Raw genomic sequence first — 25,422 nt, forward strand, 5'->3', positions numbered from 1 at the left:
CATAAATAAGTAATACAGACAAAAAAAAGGCCTATGACTGTTTATAGATCAGAGTTTTCATCTCTTAACAGTAAATATCTCTGTTTTTACAGGATACATCACATGTTTTGAGCAGAAGAGACTATGATGTACAGGTAAACCATACTTGTCATTTCTGAATGCTGATATTACAGCTGCTTGATGTATTAGAAGCATAAAGATTAAGCTTCTTCAACAGATTATTCTATTTAAAGTTAGATAGTTCTTTTCCAATAGAACTATATATTTAAATTTATTACCCTTAATGAAAAAATTAGTTATTTCTTATTTCTTCACAGAATGAATCTTCTACTTCAAACAACAGCCACACTAACTTTCAGGTAATAACATAGTGTCCACTCTATCACCTTACTGAAAAGAGCTTTCTCATAAACTATATTTCAGTTTCTGAAAATTAGGTTCCACTTATTTATCTGTGCTACACAATGTTATTTTGATGTGGCAGCATTTCCCCATAATGTTAAAATTTAGTGCAGTTGTGAATAATGATAAAAGGCACAGAATTTAGTGTCCTTGTTCTTCCACTCCATTAAGCAGGTAGCAATTGCAGGTGGATTTTTACATAATATGTTCTCAAAAGTTGTTTTTAAAACACAAAAGAAATAGTTTCAGAATCTCTTTTTAGAAACAATCCTGCTATAGTGATGGTAATGGTTAGATATATCATTTTCATCTAGAATTTGGTAACAAGGTACACCTTAATTGTGTGCTTCTGTCACAAAAGTAGGTCTAGCCTTCTAGTCTTAATGTTCTGTAGACCTGTGAACTGTTGCAGTACTCTGTATGTTCCAGAGCTATGTGAAAGTTTGACCCACCCTGAGTGGCAACTGATTCTATTTTTTTGAAATATTTTGTACTCTGGTGGTACCCATCAGCTTTCTCAGAGATCTGTAATCCCACTATGCCCAGCATTATGCAGATGTAACATTATCACAGTCCTTTGTCTGAGAGTTTGAGGTCTAATTCAATAATAGAGTGAGATCCCTGAGCTCCAGTGAGTAGCACTTCTCTTCATTAGTTTTCCTGATATCCATTTGTTATGTATTGTACCAGTCCCCAAATAGGTTTCAGCCAACTTTACATTTTCACAATGATTCAGGCAAAAAGTTATGAATAAGTTAGTTTGGTGCAGGGAAGTAGTACAAAGAGTTTGTGACCTTACATCTCACTACATCGGTTTATACACATTAGATTCTTTTCCTTTTCTATGCTTTTCATATGATAAAATGTTTCTATAAAAAAAATAATTGGTTTCTTCACAGGGTGGATCATTTATTGCAACTGGTGGTGGATCAAGTAGTCAGGTCAGCCATTTCTCTATTGTTGACTAGTCTTGTTCATACAGCTTCCTGGTAATTAAACTAATTAAACTAAGGAATTAGAGTTTAAGTCCAGTAATTTTGTGTAGGGGACTGCTAATGTTATATATTAAATTGTAAATGAAGTGAGCTTGTTCAGACTATGTTTATTTGAAATGGCTTATTGGCAAATGGACATTGGTGATTCACTGTACTCCTGACTTCCCAGATAGTTCTCTCTTGATTAGACATATATAACTGAGACATAACACTGAGATATGTAATGTTAGTTTAACTTGCAAAGCAAATTTCAAATGTCTAGGACTATGCTGCCTTCTCATTCGTTCCAGATATAAGAAAAGTCACAGCTCCACGGTAGTCCCCAGTCTTTCTTCCCCTAAATACAGTTTGGCATCTCACGTATGGTTTTATGTTTAACTTTCACAAATCAATATCTGTTTCCCTTTATTTGTTTATCATTATTTTATTTATAGGGTGGTTGCATTTGTCCTGATGGAAGCAGTGGTATTAGACAGGTAATTCTTTTTCCTGAGTTTATACTTACATCTACATAATGAAGTGTTTTGAATTAATCATCTAATAAATATAGACACTTGGGTAATACATTATTAATAATTTCCTTAGTATGCATAGAATTATATACAATGAAATGGAATAATGAAGTCTCACTGTAAGCACGTGATTAGTATTTGGGCACTAACTTTCTGTAACTGCTTTGTAATGCAAATGTTCTCAGTTGACTGTTATGTGTTAATTATCCATTACCTTCAAAAACCTGTGTCAATATGTCCCATAGTAACCCCAGATTTTAACTGGATTCAGATTAGGTTCCTTGTACTTCTCACGTGTCTTTTAAAACATTGTGACTAAAATGTTAAAATTTGATAAATATTTCAAAAGATAATTTTTAAATTAATATTTAAACTATTTCTTACCCATAAAGAGAATCACTGCAACCTCATTGTCAGTGGCGCATTTTTATATTGCATAGCAATGAATTATTTACTAAAACTCATCATATCTATTGCCCCATAAAACATAAGCATTTCTACAGTTTGAATAGGCAGAAACAGGAATATTTTATTATAAAGTGTAGGATATATATTTTTTCATTCTCAGATGTTACAGATTTAAATTATCCCTATTGTAAAATATAGAGAGTGTGGATTTTTACATCGTCTATTTTATACCTGAAAACTTACCTTATAAATTTTTCTTGAAGCTGTATTTACACAAACCCTCCTGAACCATGTAATATTTTTTTTTTTAGTTTTCAATTTCAACAAGAAACTTGTTGTGAATTATTATTTCTATAAAAAGGCATGCACTTTAAACAAATTAATTTTATGAAGAAATAACTGCTTTCCGAACTTACTGTGGTTAACATTTAGCAACAGTAATTTTGGTCTGGCAGAAGATTACCTCTCTCATATAATTGAGGCTGACCAGTAATCACGACCTATATGTTTTAAAAATATAGCCCAGTCTATTAAATTGATTAATCTTAAAATTTAATTGAAGAAAAACTTTTTTTTCCTTTGTTATGTAATGCTACATAAACAAATACATTTACAAGGAAAATGTATGTAATTATGGATGTAATTATGCAAGTTTTCATTCTACTATGGCCTTTGCCCCTTTGTGCTTTCAACTGATGCACAGAGAGGCTTGGTTTTAAACAGCAAATGACCATACCTTGGCCAGTGGGTGGAGGGTGGGTTTAGTTACTATCAACGAACGATTTTGAACAGGAAGGAAAAATACATCTAAATTGGTCATGTAAAAAAAAAAAAATCAATTCTCAGTGTAGGTGTATGGACTTGGATACCCAAGAGACTCATATTTCAGTTTGTGACAGTATCAGCTGGTATATTAATTTATGATAAACTACACAGCAATAGTCTTGATCTTTGTCTTCACCCAACAGTACAGTTCCTTGGTCTTTCCCAAAAGAATAGAGAGAATTAAAAACAGGACTTACTTGACTTATTTTCATTTTCTGTCCAGGGTAGATCCTCTACGTATGGCAGTAGCAACGCCTAAGATTAACATTTAAACACATTGCTGTGGTAGGCAGGTTTTTTTGTCCTGCATGAAAAGAATCAAGTTGTAGATGAATACATATGAATAAATAAACCAGCAATCACAAATCTTATATAAAATACCAAGTCACCTACTTCCCTGAAGATTCTTCAGCCCAAGAGGAAAATCCCTGTAAAAAGCTTTCTTCTAAAACTCAAAAGATATGAAAGGAAAAGGATTTTTAAAGCAAGTGTCAAAGCTGTTCATGTTTAAACCTTGTTTCAAATGAAAAAATGGGTTTTCTTATGTGGTTTCCCAAATTTGTCACTTTGCAGTTATTCCACTTTTTCCTCTAAGATCTATCTAAAGACAAAGGCTCAGTCTACAAATTCCCTGCAGAACAGTCCAACCATAGAATAATACTTCGCTTGTCTTTTTTGTGTATAAAGAGGATGTGACAGTAATAATGGATGTTATGTACTGGTAAATAGAATTTCTCTTTTAGTGGTGAGCAGAAATATCTGATCAACTAGAACCTATTTGCACTTTGAAAGTTTGCTATTTTAGCAGTTTTGAAAAACATGATAACAATGATCTATAATAACATAGAGTCAACCAGCCATAATATATTATTCTGTAACTAGAAAGAGTAAGATGAAGAGTTATTAATTTTTTCAGGTCCTTTAACCTGAGAAGTCAAAGCTAAAGTTTTTTTCACCTCTAACAAAAATTATCAGTATTCTCTTTAAATGATTGCAGAAACGTCCCTTCTGAAATAAAATGTATATATTTTGAACGAACAGAAATTCAGAATTGGACTCATTTACTTAGATGTCTGTTTTCAATAAGATAGCTAGTCCATGTTTTCCTTTCAGGGAGCCCCAGGTCCTTTCCATGGCACTTCGTCTGGTAACCAGGTACACATTCTGGTCATTGTACCTGCATGCAAAAAGTCTGAAAAACTTTCTTGAAGAACACCTTAGATATAAAACAGTAACTCCTGATGTTTTCCTCTGCAGGGAGGGTCTTCCTTCTATCCCGGTGGATCCTATGGACAGGTAAGTTTTCTTCCTCATTTGTAAAGTCAATATAGTCTTCCATTATCTTCATTCCTGTACTCCCGAATAGTGACCGTTAGGAAATATCCTAATTAACAGCCACCAATTGAATCAAACACAGTGTAACCTACAGCATGAAGTCTGTCAGAGGGACTATTCTGTGTTTAGAACTTCCTTGGATTCATCTCTCAATCAGCTCAGAAAATCATAGCTGTAAAGTTTCTTGTTCCTTCACAATATTGGCCTAAAGTGAGAGTCAAGCACATTTATTTATACCACTCTGTTTGCAAGAAAGTAGGTAGTCTATGTTTTCCTTTCAGGGAGCACCAGGTTCTTCATACAGCACGTATTCTGGTAATCAGGTAAACATTCAGATAAAGTGCCCTACTCAGAAGCTCCATCTAAAACCTTTCCAGAAGGAGTAGTCAAATGTAAATGAGTAACCCATTCTGTCTTCTGCACAGGGAGGATCTTCCTTCTATCCTGGAGGATCTTATGGACAGGTAGTTTTTCCTCCTTCCTCGAGTGGATAACACAGACAGCCGTAATCCTGATTTCTCGACTGCCAGTATTGCGGTTGCTGTGAAATACTGTAATTACAGACCTGACAGTTTTCTCTTAGACTAGCTAACTTTAATCAACTGTGAAGTAACTTAGCAGTGTGAAGTCTGGCAGAGAACAATACAGAAAGGTATAGACAGTTTTTTTGCAGAAATCAAATGTCAGCAGGCTAAGAAAACTGCTGCCTGAAAACTTCTCCTGCCTTAACATTATTGGTCTTAATTTTTATTTAGGTACTAAAGGTTAGCTCAAAACTGGGAGAAAGAGTATAAATGAGAACTGTATGTCTTGATAAGGAGCACTTACCTTGGCTGCAAGAAACTAGCTGGTCTGTGTTTTCCTTTTAGGGAGCCCCAGGTTCTTTCCATGGCACTTATTCTGGTAACCAGGTACACAATTTGGTCATTGTACCTGCATGCGAGAACCCTAAGAATCTTTCTTGACAGAACACCTTAGATATAAAACAGTAACTCCTGATGTTTTCCTCTGCAGGGAGGGTCTTCCTTCTATCCCGGTGGATCCTATGGACAGGTAAGTTTTCTTCCTCATTTGTAAAGTCGATATAGTCTTCCATTATCTTCATTCCTGTACTCCCGAATAGTGACCGTTAGGAAATATCCTAATTAACAGCCACCAATTGAATCAAACACAGTGTAACCTACAGCATGAAGTCTGTCAGAGGGACTATTCTGTGTTTAGAACTTCCTTGGATTCATCTCTCAATCAGCTCAGAAAATCATAGCTGTAAAGTTTCTTGTTCCTTCACAATATTGGCCTAAAGTGAGAGTCAAGCACATTTATTTATACCACTCTGTTTGCAAGAAAGTAGGTAGTCTATGTTTTCCTTTCAGGGAGCACCAGGTTCTTCATACAGCACGTATTCTGGTAATCAGGTAAACATTCAGATAAAGTGCCCTACTCAGAAGCTCCATCTAAAACCTTTCCAGAAGGAGTAGTCAAATGTAAATGAGTAACCCATTCTGTCTTCTGCACAGGGAGGATCTTCCTTCTATCCTGGAGGATCTTATGGACAGGTAGTTTTTCCTCCTTCCTCGAGTGGATAACACAGACAGCCGTAATCCTGATTTCTCGACTGCCAGTATTGCGGTTGCTGTGAAACACTGTAATTACAGACCTGACAGTTTTCTCTTAGACTAGCTAACTTTAATCAACTGTGAAGTAACTTAGCAGTGTGACGTCTGTCAGAGAACAATACAGAAAGGTATAGACAGTTTTTTTTGCAGAAATCAAATGTCAGCAGGCTAAGAAAACTGCTGCCTGAAAACTTCTCCTGCCTTAACATTATTGGTCTTAATTTTTGTTTAGGTACTAAAGGTTAGCTCAAAACTGGGAGAAAGAGTATAAATGAGAACTGTATGCCTTGATAAGGAGCACTTACCTTGGCTGCAAGAAACTAGCTGGTCTGTGTTTTCCTTTTAGGGAGCCCCAGGTTCTTTCCATGGCACTTATTCTGGTAACCAGGTACACAATTTGGTCATTGTACCTGCATGCGAGAACCCTAAGAATCTTTCTTGACAGAACACCTTAGATATAAAACAGTAACTCCTGATGTTTTCCTCTGCAGGGAGGGTCTTCCTTCTATCCCGGTGGATCCTATGGACAGGTAAGTTTTCTTCCTCATTTGTAAAGTCAATATAGTCTTCCATTATCTTCATTTCTGTACTGCCCTTGAAAGAAGAAAAAGTCTTTCTTAGAGGAATCAAAATATTAAAGTCTTTTTTTTTTTTTTTTTTTTCTCTACAGGGAGGGTCTTCTGTGTATGATAGTAGCAGTGAATCCTACGGTCAGGTAAATACTCTTTTCTCCCTTTTTTTGCTTTTGTATAAAGGGTGCTTGTATAAATGGTGCTTAGGGCCAACACCATGGTTCCTACATATAGCTATATTCTGTATTTGGGCTCTTGCTTTACCTTTCAGTGAAGGTTTTTGTTTGTTTGTTTTTTTCTCTGAGGAGTGAAATTGCATATACCCTTCATGTCATGGAATTTTACAGGGATGTATGTGAAAAGCTGTGTGCTTCCACATGCTAAAGCTTATTGTCCTCAATAATACTAGCTGTGAATTATCATCCAGATGAAGGTCTCTTCAATAATAGAAACAGAATTTGCTCTAAGAATATGTCAAACTAGTGTTTTACAGGATATAACTGAGCTTCTCAATATTCATTCTGATAACTAAGTAAATATTTGCATAATTAAAATCTCCACAGAAGGGGCCCCCTACAGCAGGTATGCTTCCAAAATGAAATGTCTGTTTGCAAAATGAAAATTATTTATGTTTTCTGAACAGGATGGATCTTCCACATATGGTGGTGCTGGATCTTATGGTCAGGTAAGTATTGTTTCTATCATGCATCAAAAGCTGAAGCTTGGTGTGTTGGTTCTTACATGCACTGGGTTCTATATTTCAACTATTTTTAAGTGACGACCATGTGATAGCTTTTGGTTTCCCTTTTATTTACCCATTTACAACTCCAAATGTTTTCATAATGGTTGGAAGGTTATGCATTATAAAACGACCCTGCTTACTGTGCCACTGTGACTATTCAGTCTTTTAATTAGGATAACATTTTTTCCCTTAATTAATGGTTTTACAGTAGCTCACTGAAAAGTATTTTGTGCATTTATTTTACACCACTTACTTATGTAGAAGCCATTGAAAGTCTAGGAAAATGCACATACTGTATTTAAGTTTGTACGTATCGATGTGAAGTGCATTGGAGAACCATTTTGTAGGGACTACATTCTTTTTTGTTTAGCAATACGTTTTCACCACCCAAAGTCATGTAAAATTATTTATTAAAAATAAGACATAATCTAGACTGCTTTTTCATAGAAAAATTTGTCTTATTGGTACTCCTATTGCAGAATCTATAAACAAAGTCTAGATAATGGGATATTTGAATGTAAATAATAGTTTATTTTGGAAATCAACTTTATCTAAGATGTTTCCTAAGAGAGAACATGTTTACAAGTAATTCTGGGAGGTGTGTGTGTGTCTGAGTTTGTTCATCTTCTTAAACCTCTTCTGGTTAAGCAGCAAGTACAGTTATATATCTTTTTCTTTTCTTGAACATTCCATGGTTTAGGTGAAATTGGAAATTCTAAGTGGTTCATTATTTTTATTCCTCTAATGTATTTTCTTTACAAGTAAGGTCATAAGTCCTTTATATATGAAAATAAATGTTTTTCCATTATTTTATAGGATTCGTCTTCCATAGGAGGTGGTGAATCCGATGATATCGTAAGTATTTTTTCTCTAGTATATCAATCTCAGAATTTACTACCTTTTAACATGTCTGGGTGCTTATGTGTACCTTTACCTATCTCATAGTCATACCTCCAAGAGCTCCTTCACAGCATATTCTAATAATCTGTGTTGCTTAGTAATTTTCTGCAAGAACTTCTTTGAAATTATATTGTTCCTATAGATAAAAGAAAAAGCAGATTTAAATTACGTCACATTATTGTGCTATGGTATGATAAGGATTTAGCACACTAAAATTACAATTGCAACAGTTCATACTTGTAACAGTCATATATTTTTGAATTGGTCATTAGAAGTAGCATTTACAAAGGAAGCTCTCTTTCTTTATTTCATAATTTCTGTCAAAATTCCACATCAGTATATTCTCACAATATAAAAAACAACTAGGTTCTTCCTACTTCCAGTGATTTGAGTACTCTTTCAATGATTTAATTTAATATAATAATAGTAATTTAATACTGCAACAGCATCTGTATTATCACTATATCAGATGAGCCATTTCGATTCTTAAGGGTTATTTTTTGTGGATTATATCCTTAAGAGTATACTCCATATATATTTATTATTCTGGACTCTCATAACAATTGACGCTTATCTTATTTCTTCACACAAATCAACTGTCCAAATCAATGGCTCTTAAAATCCAGATTTATTTTAAAATTCAATTTTTCCATATTTTGAGAAAACACATCATATTTGACCTTTAATCATTATACTGTTTCAGTCTATCTTACAACTTATCACTACTGCAGAAACTAGTACCATCTCCTTCCATCTTCAGTTCAAACAGCACTTACTTCTGTGTTTTTTTTTCCAATGCCAAATGAATAAAAGAGCTTCAAGCTCCTTCATTTACATATTACGTATGAATGCTGTGTTTTCATGTAGTATGGTCAGAACTGCTTTCTATTCTGTTTACTTCAGTCAGGAGGAAAGACTTTTTTTTTATAATTCCCAATAATTCTGGTAAAAGTGTTTATGAAACTTTCCACGTTTCATTTGTCATTTTCATGGAGTCTTGAGCAATTGATTGAGCAATTTTAACTGTATTTCTATTAAGTCAGTTTTCAAATGTATTGGTTAGTAGAAAACGGTTCTTCAAAGGTTTTTATAAGTACAGTTGTGTACTTCAGCCACAATTATTATTAGTTTACACAACAGAGTTTCTTTAATCAAAATTTTATTGTGGATGTTCAGCAAAGTTAAACTACGCTACAGATGACCCCTAGACTTATGAAAGAAACTAAACTCTTCAGAACATTAGTGTGTACCGCTGAAGTCTTTCAAGATCCAAGACATCTTTTAAAATGCAACTGTTTTTCCCTGTCACATTCTAAAGGGAAATAACATAGTTTATGATGAGACTTCATTCCTTTATTGCTCGATATTGAATAGCTACTTAAAAAATAGAAATTACACTAGTTTATATATATCTCTATCAATGTTTCTGTTGGTTTTTTTCTGATTTTTTTGGTTTTGTTTTTTTTGTTTGTTTTCTCGGGCAACTAATACTTTCTTCCTAGCTCTGGCCTGGGATAGCTTTCCAAATAAAGAAATGCCACTCTCACAGAAATGAACACAGATAGAACTTGAAAGCATACTGCATATTCTACACACTCCATCTTTAACTGTCCCAACAAGTCACACAAACAAAGCCGCAGTTTTCTTTGTTTTCCACCCTTGCTTAGATGGAATGGAAATATCTGCCATGAAATAACTGGATTCTAATATTTCTACAGGATTCCACCTCACCGTCTGGCAGCCGACAGAGTGAACGGGTAAGCACTCCTTCTTAAATGTTGCTGGGTTCTCTGCCCCAGAGTTTTTTAGGACTGGCAATTACTAGCCAGCTGAATTACAACTTGTGTGGAAGCTGGTGTAGCAGCTTTTGATGTGGAATAGAAAGCCCTCAAGCTAAGGCACAGACGGAATGAGAGTATGGCTAAAGTGTTTAAGCATAACCAGAAATCCCAGCTGATTCTGAGGTCTGCTCTTGACTCTCAAATTCACAATTACAAGCACAGTGCCACAATTTACTTGTTCAGGTTCTTGCACTTTTTTGCTCGTTGTCCTTTGCAAAAGGTTTCTATGCCATGTTTTTTCCAGCGTTTATTCTAGGCAAAACCCTGTGCTTTTTTGTGCTTTATGATATACCTACAAGAGCTTCCACTTTCCTGTCATTTTAACTTATCACCCATTTTATTACTTCAAATGAGAATACAGTGACTCAGGCTATGAAATTATTTTGGTGAAGATATAGAAACTCTTTAGTCATTGTATTCAAAAGAGTATCTTTTTCACCAAAAGAGCATGGATAAAGGGGCATGTACTGTTTTATGCAGAAAGTGTTTCTTGTTCTTGAACAGTCCATGAAAGAAAGTTAAGGAACGTGGAGAGGCCGAAAGAGTATTCAACTTTCCTCCTTATCTTTCCATTCTACAAAAGAAAGGAAGTCTTGAGTTTTTTTGTCATGTACTTTCAATACATTTTTCCAGGATTTTTATTCCCCAGGAGGCAGCCAGTCAGGTGGACATGTAAGCATCTATTTTATTCATTATTTGCAGTTCCATTTCCAAGTGGCTCTTCTATTAAAAGTGATCCTTACAAATTATGCCCAACTATTCCTTCCAGAATCTCGTGACAGATGTCTTGTGAAAACAAATCATAAACTTAATGAAAACCAAATAATTTTATAAAAGCATGTATACAACTATTGAATAACATAGTCTTGCTTTCTAGAAGCCTTATAAACGGAAATAAATTCAATTGTTGTTCTTTGTTTTCAGGGATTATCCTCTCAAGGCGGTGGCTACTCCAGTGGACAGGTAAATACTTTTGTACTTTTGACTTGAAATCTTGACTTGAAGTATCTGTTGCACAAAGGCAAAAAAAAAAAAAAAAAAAAAAAAACAAAACCCTCTCTGTACTGTATTGCAGCAATTTTTTAACCAGGAGTGAAATTCATTTGGTCCTCTTCTTTACATATAAGTTCATATAAATGTCCAAGTGTAAGCAGAGTGCTCAAAACATAATAATGGAATAAACTGTTTCTGACACTAAGAAACAAATGAAAGTAATAAAAATTTTTTACAGTGTGTATTTTAAGAATAGAAAGAAAGTGACTTGTAATTTTTTTCAGAGCTCATCCTCATCAGGAAGCAACCAGTACAACCAGTATGGTGGGCAGGTGGGAAGTTTTTCTTCTTTTTTCCCCAGTATATGTCTTTTAAGAAAATATTATGGAGCTGGTAATACGTAAGTTTTTAGACTACTGTATTTTTGGTGTTTTTTTTTTTTAAAAAAAAACTTTAAAATTCTACAGAGAGTAAAAGACAATACATTTTGATCAAACAGACATGTCAAACTTAAAGATGATCTTTCAAATGAAAATATAACTATTTACAGGGATCACCTTCTTCAGGAGGCAGCCAATATGGTGGACAGGTAGGCTTTTCTTTCTCAACACCAGTCAGTTGTGCTAGTGACAGGAACTCCCAATTTACCTGTGTATCTTTCCTTCACAAGAACTGTTTTTCTCACCACTGTACTTCTTGCCCAAAGCCTAGGTGGCATGCTATTTTCTTTTCCTATATTATTCAGAGATCCCAGAGGCCAAAGTAGCCATCTGTCTGCGTGTCAGTTTTATCTGAGTTTCTTTTTCTTTATACATATTTTATCTAGATTGCATGTGGCAATGAGGCACAGAATGGCAGACCACCAGCCACCTCTTAGTTTAATCTCAGTAGAAATCACCTGGTAGGCCTCGACTGGAAGTCATCTTTCCCTAACATCTGTAGCATTTAAGAATGCTGCATGTATTCCAGCTACTCTGGCCTCTTTGAGGGGGGGGAATAACCAAGACTTGTTCTGTAGTCCTACTCAGAATTTTTTTACTTACGCTTTTGGTGAGTAGAGTTCTCAAGGTAAAGACTGTATAGAGTTCTCAAGGTAAAGACTGTATAGAGTTCTCAAGGTAAAGACTGTATAGAGTTCTCAAGGTAAAGACTGTATAGAGTTCTCAAGGTAAAGACTGTAGATAACAGATTTGAAGATAAAATTAGAAGGTTTTACCCCAGGAGTAGTTGCAGAGAATGGAGAGAACAAAAAATAGACTAATTTCTAGAGAGAACTTGGGCAGATATGAATGTTATTTTATGGTTTGTATACCTGAGATTGTAGAAGAATTGTAACGAGTCTCTTTCAGCCTGTGTTCTTGAGATCTTAAATATCTTCTGGATTCTTTACAGGGTGGATGTGATTGCTCTGGTGGAAGTTCCGTAAGTGTTGTTTGTTCATTGTTTGTTTTTTTTTTTTCTTACTATATATTAATTTGGAAAACTATCTGTATACCTATTTATTTATAACTCATTTACTTATCTATTTGAATGTACTATTTGATTTTATATTCATTGTTCCTTTGGTGATGTTACATATAACTGGCATGATAGAAGTTATTTCTCATTATGCCAAGATGCGGAATTCAGATGCCCACTGCTGGCACCAATATGTATTCACTGAACAGTAACTTTCAGTTATCATACCGTATCTATAGAAATGTGTGTCGTCTTAAAAATAAATAACAATTCTAAAGAAAGGCAATAGTGGTTTTACTCTAGAGTAGAACTCTAAATTAAATACCAGAGTTAACTGACAAAAGTTTCATCATGAAGGGAAGCTAAAATAACATAAAGTCTATGAAATTGCTAGCTGTAAAAAGTTGACTCAGAAATATATGTCTAATTAAAAAAGAAAAAAAAATAAATCTCTGAAACACCTCTCATTTATCCTTTTAAGGACCTCTCATTGTCTTTTAAGTCCTTATGAAATTATTTAGGCTGTGAAATAAGGTACCATATCTTTTCCAAAGCAAAATAATATGTGGTCAATCAACCTGTAGTATGTAAAAGACATTCCCACAACTTGGGTAGTGTTCTTATTTTCTAGATAATCAGTCACAGGTAGATACAAAATGGTTCTTTGTGATGTATAGCTTTACAGGCCAAAAAGGACTATTAGTTATTTGGCAAGTTAAGAAAAGTGAAGTTTAAGTGTAATGTAAGTTCAAACTGTGGTATTCTTCCTTTAAAGTACCAAGGAAGATGCATTCTAAGGCTTTATTTCATTTTTAGTTTGATCAAAGACAAAGCAAAGGGTAACTTATTTTTCCTCTTTTTTTTCTCCTCCTTCCCTATAGGGTGGATCACCTACCTCACTGAGAAGCAATTCCTCTGCAAATGTAAGCAGTGTTCATCACCTTTTAAGTGTGTCCTGTGTTCTTCTGTCAATGTGATGTCTAGAGAGACTAAAAAGAGTCAATAATGAATCGTTAAACACTTCTGAAAATTAATTAGTTACAATTAAAAATATACACAGGACATTCTTGCATCATTCAATTTCTCTTTCCATTTGAGATATTATTCATTCAAACAGAAGCATTTGAATGAAAATGTTTGGCAGAAAGACAGGTACATAACAATATAAATATTTACTTTGGGAATCAGTTCCATTGCCTTCCTTGGAATGATGTCAAAATATCCCCTAGGGACATGGTTTTATATGTTTTGTATTCCTCTCAGATCATTCACTGCATGGAATAGTTTAGTATTTCATTGATCAGTAATTCTGTGATCTTAATCTCCTTAATATGGACAAGAACTCTTTTTGCAGGAGAGACCTGTTTTACAGCATTCTCAAGACCAATTCTGTTCCTCATGAGTTAGAAAGTCACGCAGTACATGTCACTGGAACTCCATATGTGCTGTACTAGAAGGAAAAAAAGCACTGAGATCTTTCTGTACCTAGCACTGAACTCTGTGGCATTCTTGTCAGTCTGCTGGTTGGTATAAAGCCAGCTTAGACACAGCTACATAAATGCACTGTGTGAATTAATACTGTGGGATAAATAGGACTAGCCTTGTGCTCTCTTGTAAGAAGGAGGAATGTGTATAGATTTACAGTCAGGAAAATATTCTAACTTTTGTGTTCTACATCCTCAATATTATTGATGGTGGGGTTTGCTTTCTTTGGATCTTCTGATTGGGACTGAGGTTTTTTTATACTGACTTGGCCATCTTCGGACAGCTGTTCTGAATCGGGGGTTGTATATAGAGTGAGGGAACACAGCAGCTCTGTATATATGAACAACTACTGCAAACTTATAGAAACAGATACACAGAGTGAAACAGTCATTCCTGATGAACTGATGGCCACACTATACACATTTCAGGAAGGGTTAGTTCTAGTCCTGTGGACCAAAAGGCAGTTGTGTCCCTAAAGAACATCTTCCAATTTAGTTTCACCTGAAAGGCATCTAATTCATTCCCTCTGAGACCACTTCATGATGCAAACCAAACTGTAGTGAGTGGGTGCTACCAAGGAATTTCATCTCAATAGTACGCTCCTGATCCAAACTACAATGCACAGATGTACCCAGTACCTCAGCATGGGAAAATGGCTTGTGTATACTTAATGTAGATCTTAGTTCTCAGCCATCTGTATGTTGGGGTCCACCTCAGAATGTTGTCTTTTAGTATCTTCTTTACAGTGCATTTGGAAAGCCATTTTGCACAGTAAGGATTCCTTGTGAAGGACACATTTCTGACAAGTGTTTAACATTATGTACTAGACACAAAACAGTTTTGTTTCGTAACGAGGCTTAGCAGATCTTGTGGAAAAACAGCAGTATTCAAAAGGTCCATAGTACTCTGCAAGAATGAATATTAAAAGCGTTTTTGTGGATGTGTCATTCTTCAGCGTGTTCACTGATTTTGAAACAGAAAGAAATAAACTGCCTGTCCTTCAGTCAGATTCTCCGAAGTGAAATGACTGATATTTTCTCTCTAAAAGTGCTCTAGGGACAGCCATTCTACTGGACAGCTACACATTGAATTCTAGACATGTTAGCAAAATAGGGAAGGATAGACTTTACATTTTGAGTGGATTTTAAACTCAAGCAAAAGAGTTAAAAATAGAACTGCATGTACTATTGTCCTTCCAGAAGTCTTTAAAATAGTTCTTTTAGAGAAAAATAACTGATTTTTTTTTCTTCCCCAGGGCACATCTGGAGGCAGCCATCACAGTAGCCAAGTAAGTACTCATTCAGAAAGAAGAGCCACCCAGACACTTTGCAAAATGATAAGTTATTCAAAAACTCTGAGTTCAGTTTGTTTGTGGGAACTTTGTTTAAAGAGCAAAAACTCAGTAAATTAAATTTGTTGAGTTTGGTACATCCTAAAAACAGTATATGATGGCTTTCTGAGCAACTAGTTGCCCTCATTTGGGGGGAACTTGCATGATGATGGTCACATAAAAAATAGATGTGGGAAACAATGAAACAGAATGCAGCATTTTTGATTCAAATTCACAATTATAAGCGTGGTGATATAAAAGAGTTGTGAATCATGCTAAGTATCATCAATACATTATCAATAACAGTGACATATGATCATTCATCAGAAATAAAGAATTTGAGTCATGGAAAACAAACAAATAAAGAAACAAAATAATACATATCCGGCAAAAAGGCTTGTCTGAAAGATACATGTTCTGGTGTTATGCTGCTTGTATTGCTGACAAAGAAGTTTGATTTAGGGTGAATGCTGTTTTGTTTCATTCTACATCATCTGCAGTAGGAAGGATTCTTTCGGAGAAAAATCACATATCCAACAAAATATCTTTCATCACACTAGCACCTGTCCCATAAGCATAAAGGGGCATGTGCTAGACTGTGCAGGAAGAAACTATTTGTTATTTCTCTGAAAGAAGAAATTATTTGTTATTTCTGAGAGAGAATTTTGAGGAACATGGTGAGGCAAGGTAGAAAATAATTTCCATTGTGATCTTTTGAAAGGTATATAAGCCTTATCATGTCTGCAGAACAAAAGAGAAAATGTTTTCAGGAGTACTGTGACAATGCAGTGTTCAGCTATCAAGGGAAACAGAAGCGCTTGTGTTTTAAAAGTAAAAAATTCAGTATGGATTGGCAATTCAGGTATTTCCTGAAGTTATGTGGTAAGGCTTGAACTCTAGTCATTAGAGCATACCAAAAGTCTTGCTAACCTGTCTTCACTCTTATCTTGTTGTCTTGCTCCTATTATCCTGGGACAGTAGAGGTTTGATTTAAGGAAATCCTTCAGCAAATAACTCACTTCTTTGGCATTTTTTACAGGATTCATATTCCCCTGAAACTAGCCGTTACGGTGGACATGTACGCTCTTACTTTTAATATTTCTCTATTATTTTTTCTTATCAATATTTGGCTCTTATCAACTAAAAGATTACCAGGATAGCTGCCTCAATTTAAAATTTTGAGAACCTTTATAGTGATCCATTCTCTGTAGTAATATTGTGAATTTAAAGAAGATGAAAATGCAGAGTTTATTTTGTGAAGATTACAAACAAAACAGTAAAATAACAAAATGCAGATGCATTCTCATATCCATGAGTTACCTTGTTTTCTGTTACACCTTGTGAAACAGAAAAAAGCAATTTTCAATATTTTTCCAGGGATCGTCATCTTATGGAGGCAACCGTTATGGTGGACAAGTAAGCATTAATAGTCCCCACTTACATACTTTAAACCTAAGCAGAACTTGTATCTTATTCGATGTCTGCCCACCTTTAACTTAATTTAGATTAGTCTATAATCCTAGAAAGTCTTTCAGTATAACACTGTGGTTGCTACTGTGATTAAACTAAACAAGTTTAGATGAAGACCATATTTAAGACTAAGAAGAAATAGAATGTAAAATACATGGTTGACTCATATGGCTCCTGAAATTTGCAGGACTAGGTCATAAAAGTCTGTGTGTGAATACAATCCCTTGGGGTAAGACGTCATGTCTTTCTGAAATAAATAAATACTTTGTGAAGCTGACCAAAAATTTTTAAAGTCTCGTTAAATGGATGTAAAGAAGTTTCAGTTTCTTCTCTGTTGATATTCAGGGTTCACCTTCCTCTGGAGGCAGCCAGTATGGTGGACAGGTGAGAATTCTTCCCTTTTGGTATATATGAATTTATACAAGATAATAGGTAGTTCTCTGTGTAAGAGACTAAGATTGATTCTTTTTCTACTCTATTTACTTTGCTGCTTATACTAACTGTAAATGTACATGATACAAAACCACAAGAGAGCTTTTAGAAGATGTAAATTCTGATGCATCATGGTAGATGCATCAGACATTTTGCACAGTCTGGTTAATCCGACTCACACTTTTGCAGTGAAAGAAATGGGGTACCTTTCTTTCACATGGATGGTGGTACAAAGGAGTACTATAACATGGTTGTAAAGAACACAATTCTTTTTGTTCAGGGTTCACCTTCTTCAGGAGGCAGCCAGTATGGAGGACAGGTGAGAATCTCTTCCTGTGTAGTTCTTATCCTAACACACACACTTTCTACCTCATAACTCACTACTTTTGTATTGACTGCAAAAAATATAATTTTGAGTAAGCTCTGTTAATATGATGATAGATTATAAGGGTTCTAATGATCATGATCTGAAACAATACAAAAACTATGAAAGGACAGGACTTCTGTTGTAGCCTCTGACTTACCCTCCTCATTCTTGAACCTTCTTACCTTCTACTGTTGTGGTTTCTTAGTTCTAACTGTAAGAAGTGTGGAATCAAGTTGCATTCCTCCTCTACTTTAACCAATGGAACACCTCACTTCCCTTAGCAAAATGCAAATACAGAGCTGGTATCAGAGAAACAACGTGCCTTAGGAAGGGAATGGGAGAAGGTTAGGCGTTGTTAAGGGAAGGTGTTCTATGCCCTTGTGAAATGAAAGAGGATGAAGAAGGTTCCTGGAGCTGTCTTACGGTGTAGCCTTTCATATGCAGTGGAACCCCCAAACAAACTGGCCCTTGTCCTCTGAAAACATTTCTTGTCAGATTCATTGGAAAGGAAATTAGATGAGAGAGAAATTTTCAGTCAAAATAAAATGCCCCCCAAATGCAACTACATATAGAGTCATAATAGCTCATGATCACTCCTTACGATCAGTATTATGGAAGATTCATGTTACAGATGGTCCCTAATTTGCATAGAACACATAAAGGAATAAGATGAGTGCTTTTCTGTCATCCTTCATTGTACAACAGAGAAAGAAAATAGTGTTTCTTTCAAAATCCTGTAAAGAAGCTTTTTGATATAAATAATAATTGGTATCTTTGTGTCAGGGTCCATTTTTCTCAGGTGGCAGACATTATGGAGGATAGGTGACAATTGTTTTTCTCTTTTTGGCTTGTTGTTCCATTGTTCACCTTTCTCTCTTTTACTGTTTTGAGAAAAACAGGGTCCTTTATACAAGGTGGCTTACAGCAAAATACTGTTCAGGCAGAATAGATAAATTTAAGACCTGTTGTGTCAGCCCACTCAGGAATGTGAAACATATGCATCTGCCCTGAGCACAGAATCCAGTGTAGCTGTACTACTCACACTTGCATGAAGCTCCCTTTGATTTAAACTTTATTGTACTATTTAAAAATATAGCCATTTTAAAGACCAATAGATATTTTAAAATGGTTATGAAGGAAGAGTTCATATTCCTGTGGCTTTTAAATCTATGGAAAACAAAACTGTGTTTTTCAATTACAGGTTGTAAGTTAAAGAATGTGCAACAAATATAAATGCTTCCTTATTTCTTTAGGGTATGGCTTCTTCAGGAAGCAGCCAGTATAGTGGACAGGTAAAACCTCTACCTCCATAATATTTGCAGTTCTGGTAAAGAGTTCATCAAGAAAACACTGTTCTGTAATTTTTGGAAAAATAAAAAATAAAAATCTAAGGAAGCATAGCTTTAAGCAAAAGTGTTGAGGATTGCAAAATACAGGTCTGTGTGGTATATCGTGGTACGAGCAAATGCTACAGGGGTCTGTGTGACTATATTGGAAATGCTTCCTTAAATTCAACCTTGATCTAAGAAATCCATTTTTGTTTTTAAACAGAAACAATTTAAAAGGTTAAGGAACAGAGAACAATCAGGAATGTTACTTAATAACATAAATAATTTGTTTCTCATTTTTATTCCAGGGCTTTTCTTCAGGAGGCAGCCAATATGGTGGACAGGTAGGCTTTTCTTTCTCAACACGTCGGTTGTGCTAGTGACAGGCACTCCCAATTTACCTGTGTATCTTTCCTTCACAAGAACTGTTTTTCTCACCACTGTCCTTCTTGCCCAAAACCTAGGTGGTATGTTATTTTCTTTTTGCATGTCATTCGGAGATCCCAAAGGCCAAAGTTTTCCCTAATATCTGTAGCATGTAAGAATACTGCATTCATTCCAGCTGCTCTGGCCTCTTTTCAGAGGAGGTGGGACAGGATTAACCAACACTTTTTCTGTAGCACTACACAGATTTCTTTACTCACCCTTCTGGGAGGATGGTTGTCACTGTAAGAGTAAATGACAAATAAGATTATATTAAAAAAAAAAAACAACAACAACAATAACAACAAAAAACAGTAAGTGCACAACTTGCCTGAAAGAACAGTGGACAGAGAAAGAAGCTAATTTTTAGAAGGTGCTAAGTGAGTCTTTGAGCACGAACTTGAGTCTGTTATCTTGCAATAGCCAAATATGAGTTTGACTTTTTAATTCAGAAGCTTCTTCCAACCATGTACTCCTTAAAAAATAAACTTGTTTGTTTTGCATGTAATACAGGGTGGATGTCTGTGTCCTGGTGGAAACTCAGTAAGTATTCTTTGTATATCTTCCGTAGTAATGTGTAACTGGAATGTTCCCAAGGAACTACACTTCTTGAATTAATTCTTCCCATGAATTTATATGAATGATAATAGTTGTTTGGCATTGTGCTTAAGTGAGAGATTTTGAACTTGCTAAGGACTAAAATATTAATTGACTTGCAACTGTAATATTGTATTCAAAACTAGCTACCTACCCAGATGCATTTCTATTTTCAAAAAAAAAAAAATACATGGGAAATAAATTGCACTTTCCCCACCCTGGATAAAATAAATAGTAATGTTCTCCAGCCATATTGAAGGAAACCCAGTGCCAATTCAGTAAAATACCCAGACATGAAAAACTACTTCAAAGCATTTCATTTCTTTTGGTTTGTAAAAGAGGTGCAGAAGTTTTCTGAGAAACCGTTTTCCAAGTATCTCATAGTGTATTTGCTGGTTTTTGTACGTGTGTGGGTGATACCACTCTTCCTATGATAGTTATTAACAGAATGATTGAACTAGTGAACTTGAATACAAAATTCTTGGCTTAAAATGCTTCCAGGTGGGAGCAGAGCAACACATTTATTTATTTATTTTAAAAGGGACTATTTTCATTTTTCTGTCTTAGTATGTTTTCTATATTTTTGTAACTACTAAAAACAAACAAAAACCACCTGCTTTGAATTTTATGCTAATTTGTTTTTGAACTGGATTCAGTTATCTGTTGCTACAGTATAGACAAAATTACTTAATTTCTTCTTTCTCACATTATGAAATCAAGCAAAAACCACGTTGCATGAGTATACCACTGAGTATCAGAAGTGCTAAAAACAGCATATAAACTATTAGCTTATTTCTGTTTGAAAGCAACCAAAATGAAAGGAGTAATTGAAACTAAATCCTTTACTTGTTTGATCAATCAACTAGAAAAGTATACTAGCAATCAGTGTGAATTACTTCACAGGCACAATAAGTCAAGATTATGTTATTGATGCTTTTATGCTCTTATGCTTTTCCTCTACATGAGATTGAATTTTACACAAAGTAATAATTGCTATTTTTTGTTGAATATAGGGCTCTTTTGGAGGAAACAGCTACCATGGTGGACAGGTAAGCAATTATTCTTTAACACTTGAACAAATTAGCTTCTCGGGAATTAACATGGCTCAGCTGCCATGTTCGCCCAGAAGCCATTAAATATTTAGGTTAATCACAGAGATAGGGACAGAGCTTTTAATGGAGTGTATCTGGCTTTTATTGAATCAGTCTCTTCAGATTTCAGTTATATCTTTTTATAAAGTGTCTGTTGACTTTATCAGAGCCAAGATTTTAGTAGTAGTCAAGATTGTAGGTTTAGAAATCTGTTTACTTTGAAAAAATATTTGAAAATATTTCACAGGTTTTATCTCATTGAATAAAATACTAATATAGTGCATAACAGTGCTCTTTCTCTGATGTAGCCATTTGCCATCTGCATTAATAACTGTAAGGTTCTTTCAGTTACTTGGTGTTAAGAATATTGTTTAGATTAGATCCATTTTTTGGTGCCAGGTAGTAGTGGGGGAAAAAAAAAAGTTCTGAGTTTCACTTTATTTTTTTTTTACAGGGTTCATCTTATCCTGGAAGCAATCAGTATGGAGGACAGGCAAGCAACTCTTTGTTTTCAAGACTTTCTTCCTACTTGTTATTTATTAAATGAAAAATATAATGCAGGGACTGTTAGTAACTGAAATGAAAAAACAGCAACAAAATTCAATACAAAGAAAGTGAATAGATCATAATTTCAATTTTACTTCTGAATGCCTCTTACTTCAAGAGATAATTAAATCATTTTCATGTTTCAGTTGCACATGGCTATGGCACCAGTCAAAAATCTATTTTCTGTGTTATTTTTCAATCTTATTATTAGTTAGTACTTATTTTTGCATTTTTTTAAAGATTAAATACTTGGAAATATGATGCAAAATATACCACTATATTGCTCTGAAAATACATATTTGAGTGTGTTGCCCACAAAAATACTTCTTTCCTAATCTTCAGATGCATTTCAAATCTCTCACTGTAAGCACCTCCTTATGTGCCTTTTGTAGACTTAGTAGTTTGTTACAGATAGAGGAAATATTACTGGCCCAAAAAGTTAACAAATATAATAGGTGCCTATCTAATAAGAAGGTAGAACATATTTTTCATTAGTATTACTTTGTTGGGGAAAAAAAAAAAAAGAAAAAAATTCTTTTTACTTCACTGGAAAGCATTCAAGTTCACTATCACTCTATTGAGCCAATGATTTGTTGTAGCACAGAGAGAGCAGAGGTCTAAATAACTTGGGTTTTATACGCTTCATAACAAATCACATCTTTCCCAACTTACTTATTAGAAATAATAAGGAAAAAAATACACTCAAAGCTCTCTGGATGCATGCTTCACCTAACAGAAAAATCATAAATAAAGTAGAATTTTTCTTCTCTTGAACAGAACCATACATAAAGAGACTTGACATCCATACGTTTGTCAAAGAGTAGTCTTAGCGGGTGTTTTGTGATGGCCAAATTTACTAATTTCAGCCGTTAAAGAATTTAGAGCAATTAGTCAGAAGTCTTTCAACTGCATCTTTTTAGATTAATACACTTCCAGATTGCTGCGGCTATCTCCTGTCACAAGGTCTTTCTATGATATTTCATTCTGCACAGCAAAAAGGAGTAACTGTTGTTATTCTATTATTCTGTGAATACTTAAGTACTTTTTTTCCCATTATTTTATTTATTTGTTATTTTTTATTTTTTTATAGGGATCTTCTCACTCAGGAAGCAGCCAGTATGGCGGGCAGGTGAGTGTATTCTCTTCCCATCACTGCTAATGCTTTCCCTGTACTCTCCGGGTCAGTTATTTGATGCTGAAAGATGCATTCATTTTTACTGAGCTTAAATATCTGACGTAGATGGATATGTAAATATCTATTAAAGTAGCTTCAGCAAGTTGAATACAATAATTATATATATTATTATAATTACTGCTCTGTGTAAAACGTATCTTTGATCATACTGTAATCATTACATGGTGCTTCAAAACACTGCTTTCTTGATTCAGAATAATAAATTGCTGTTGTTCTGAGGTATAGTAGATAGATGAAGTTTTAAGTACCTCAGTTAGTTTTGTTCAAACAACATTCAAGTAAGTTTGTCCTAAGTACTGCACAAATGGTCTCAAGACAGTGACAAAAGATCTTTTTTATTCAATTAAAAGTTGTTTGATTGTCTTCTTACAGGGCTCATCTTCTTCAGGAGGCCGACAATATGGTAAACCAGTAAGTAAAAACTTTTCAAGTTCAACTTTTTTTGTTTGTTTGTTTTCTGGTATGCCTGTTTTTCATGTTGCTTTTTTTTTTTTTTAAAGAAAAAAATGTAGCCAATTAATTACAGACATTTTCTGAGAGTTACTTAAAATAAATATGCAGTGTGTCATTATTTACTGGGATAATCTCAACAAATGCAAACACAATATTTATTTTCACTCAGTAGATAATTTTTTGCCAGCATTTTACTCAGTAAATGGACTGTGTCATTCTCTAGGTTATTTTTAGTAATAACAGAATGAGATTACAGGACTGTTATTTTTAGTAAGGGACTTTCATGAACAGTTACTTCTGTTTAAATTCATTCAGCAATCATACACTGTGTGTTCAGGGATCACTTTTTCAATTACTTTATATCTATATGTCTTTGAAAATATTCCTGGCTTTCTTTGAAGAAAATATTTTCTTTTTGGAGGACATATTAGTTGCTACTTCACTATGTTTATTTTTACCTTTTCCCTTTAAGCATTTTCAACCATGTAATTTAGACCTTGCTCTTGTCAATCAATTGCAGGAGATACAAATAAGCATATGCAATGTGCTTATTTCATGCTTCTCTCTTATAGAACATAAGATGTATTCACCTGTTCATTAAAAAGTGGGCACAACTGTTAAATTTTTGTCCATCTAAATCATAAAGCAGAGACATTTTATGTATCATATTTGATGTCACTTCTTAAAGAGTCAATGCCCGTGAGATTTCTTGTTGGCGATGTCATTCAAATAAGCAGAGCTACTTTGTCAGAGGACCAAATACAATTTTATAGAATAACTAGCTTTTCAGTATTCACTTTTATTTTAAATTATGTCCCTTATTAGAGCTTTTTTGGGGCTGTATAGGGAGCATAAAGACTCTTAATGTTTCCTTTTTTTTCGTTCTTCATTTCAATTTTAATTTACCTTTTTTTCCTAACTGTAGACTGATTCCAAATGAATGAACGTATAATTTGACCTTATATTTTTCCTTTCTATATATTGAATACATTACAACTACAAACCAACTCCTTCTTAAGAACTTTGAATTACATTTTCTATGACTAATACATCATACCAACAAATATTTACAACAGAACAATGCTAAGCATTCTTAATTCACATAGCCTTCTCTCTGGGATTTTTGGGTGACTGGGCATAAAATACGTTTCATTCTCCTGTGGTCCTTTATTCCAGATAGCTAGAATATAATGAAGTACAAATAAGCTTAGAGTCAAAACTAACTGGCTATTTTTATTTTTATTTTCAGGGTTCATCTTCCTTCGGAGGCAGTAATCAAGGAAAACCAGTAAGGACATTCTTCTTTCAGTATATCACAACCAACTTGGAAATGTTGATTATAGTATTTAAAATAGGTAACAGTACTTTGGGTGAAATTTAAAATTATGTTACAATAGTAAATACAAATCATAGATGCCTGACAAAACTGGCCAGTAAATTAAAGTTGGAATATTTTGTTCGAACCTCAACCTTAGGATGAGGTTGCATTAATTCCTCCCACCAACAAAGTTTTGATATATCTGTTATTTGTCCAGGGGAATGTGCTTGGATAATTCTGTTAGGAATGATGTATTTAAATACCAGGGTAGCTGTTTCAGTTTCAAATTTTGTTGTTCACTCAGATTGATACGTGGCTTTGAAAATCTTCTGAAACTGTTCATGGAATAAAAAGGGTGTAGCTGTGCTTACTTGAGACCATTCACTTAAAATAGGAGAAAAAATTGCAAGGAAAATGTAAAATGAAAGTCTAACAATATGGGGCATTTTCAAGACTCATGTGTGTTCTTTAAACAGTTCATGAGGAGTCCACTACAACAAAAGTAAATGTCTTATTAATATTTTGCAGGGCTTCTCTAACTCAGGAAGCACTTATTCTGGGAAACCGGTAAGAAAAATTTCATCATAGCATTTGCACCTTCTTTTCTTAGTAAATAAAAAAAAAAAAAAATTGGATGGTTGATGGTTGGTAGAGCAATTTCTGGATGATTTGGTCTGAAGATAACACTGTGTATTAGTTCCTTTTGTATTAGAGCATATTTAAAGAAACTGCTATTGGATATGCAGCCTCAGGTTGGGGAAACTCTTGATTTCAGTTATATTTTAAAT

General features: G+C 34.5%; 1 protein-coding gene and 1 long non-coding RNA gene across 41 annotated transcripts in view; one reads left to right on the forward strand and one right to left on the reverse strand.

The window, feature by feature from the left end:
• The window catches only part of LOC106039481 (uncharacterized), a 30,275-nt gene extending 23,707 nt beyond the window's left edge, over positions 1 to 6,568 (reverse strand). The window contains exons 1-3 of one of the 2 annotated variants that reach the window (XR_007164598.2): positions 6,399 to 6,568; positions 5,306 to 5,410; positions 3,340 to 3,446 (exon numbers count right to left, since the gene is read on the reverse strand). This is a non-coding gene — a long non-coding RNA (uncharacterized lncRNA). The remainder of the gene's footprint in view (positions 1 to 3,339; positions 3,447 to 5,305; positions 5,411 to 6,398) is intronic. The other variant, XR_010833412.1, reaches the window with a different exon arrangement.
• The window catches only part of LOC106039479 (pro-resilin-like), a 53,612-nt gene that overhangs the window by 26,285 nt on the left and 1,905 nt on the right, over positions 1 to 25,422 (forward strand). For 4 of the 39 annotated variants that reach the window (XM_048067149.2, XM_048067151.2, XM_048067150.2 and 1 more), the window contains exons 34-71: positions 93 to 134; positions 318 to 359; positions 1,302 to 1,343; positions 1,832 to 1,873; positions 4,256 to 4,297; positions 4,400 to 4,438; positions 4,759 to 4,800; positions 4,903 to 4,941; positions 5,347 to 5,388; positions 5,492 to 5,530; positions 5,851 to 5,892; positions 5,995 to 6,033; positions 6,440 to 6,481; positions 6,585 to 6,623; positions 6,764 to 6,808; positions 7,309 to 7,350; positions 8,224 to 8,262; positions 10,026 to 10,064; positions 10,782 to 10,820; positions 11,073 to 11,111; positions 11,426 to 11,473; positions 11,692 to 11,730; positions 12,534 to 12,563; positions 13,481 to 13,522; positions 15,340 to 15,372; positions 16,454 to 16,492; positions 16,792 to 16,830; positions 17,230 to 17,268; positions 17,597 to 17,635; positions 18,937 to 18,975; positions 19,320 to 19,355; positions 19,948 to 19,977; positions 21,045 to 21,080; positions 21,577 to 21,615; positions 22,759 to 22,797; positions 23,236 to 23,274; positions 24,566 to 24,604; positions 25,163 to 25,201. In XM_048067149.2, coding sequence (XP_047923106.2) covers positions 93 to 134; positions 318 to 359; positions 1,302 to 1,343; positions 1,832 to 1,873; positions 4,256 to 4,297; positions 4,400 to 4,438; positions 4,759 to 4,800; positions 4,903 to 4,941; positions 5,347 to 5,388; positions 5,492 to 5,530; positions 5,851 to 5,892; positions 5,995 to 6,033; positions 6,440 to 6,481; positions 6,585 to 6,623; positions 6,764 to 6,808; positions 7,309 to 7,350; positions 8,224 to 8,262; positions 10,026 to 10,064; positions 10,782 to 10,820; positions 11,073 to 11,111; positions 11,426 to 11,473; positions 11,692 to 11,730; positions 12,534 to 12,563; positions 13,481 to 13,522; positions 15,340 to 15,372; positions 16,454 to 16,492; positions 16,792 to 16,830; positions 17,230 to 17,268; positions 17,597 to 17,635; positions 18,937 to 18,975; positions 19,320 to 19,355; positions 19,948 to 19,977; positions 21,045 to 21,080; positions 21,577 to 21,615; positions 22,759 to 22,797; positions 23,236 to 23,274; positions 24,566 to 24,604; positions 25,163 to 25,201 — 1,500 coding nt within the window. The remainder of the gene's footprint in view (positions 1 to 92; positions 135 to 317; positions 360 to 1,301; positions 1,344 to 1,831; positions 1,874 to 4,255; positions 4,298 to 4,399; positions 4,439 to 4,758; positions 4,801 to 4,902; positions 4,942 to 5,346; positions 5,389 to 5,491; positions 5,531 to 5,850; positions 5,893 to 5,994; positions 6,034 to 6,439; positions 6,482 to 6,584; positions 6,624 to 6,763; positions 6,809 to 7,308; positions 7,351 to 8,223; positions 8,263 to 10,025; positions 10,065 to 10,781; positions 10,821 to 11,072; positions 11,112 to 11,425; positions 11,474 to 11,691; positions 11,731 to 12,533; positions 12,564 to 13,480; positions 13,523 to 15,339; positions 15,373 to 16,453; positions 16,493 to 16,791; positions 16,831 to 17,229; positions 17,269 to 17,596; positions 17,636 to 18,936; positions 18,976 to 19,319; positions 19,356 to 19,947; positions 19,978 to 21,044; positions 21,081 to 21,576; positions 21,616 to 22,758; positions 22,798 to 23,235; positions 23,275 to 24,565; positions 24,605 to 25,162; positions 25,202 to 25,422) is intronic. The other 35 variants (XM_048067155.2, XM_048067154.2, XM_048067157.2 and 32 more) reach the window with 35 other exon arrangements.

Source organism: Anser cygnoides, chromosome 8 (assembly GCF_040182565.1).
Source record: "Anser cygnoides isolate HZ-2024a breed goose chromosome 8, Taihu_goose_T2T_genome, whole genome shotgun sequence".
Lineage (NCBI taxonomy): Eukaryota > Metazoa > Chordata > Aves > Anseriformes > Anatidae > Anser > Anser cygnoides.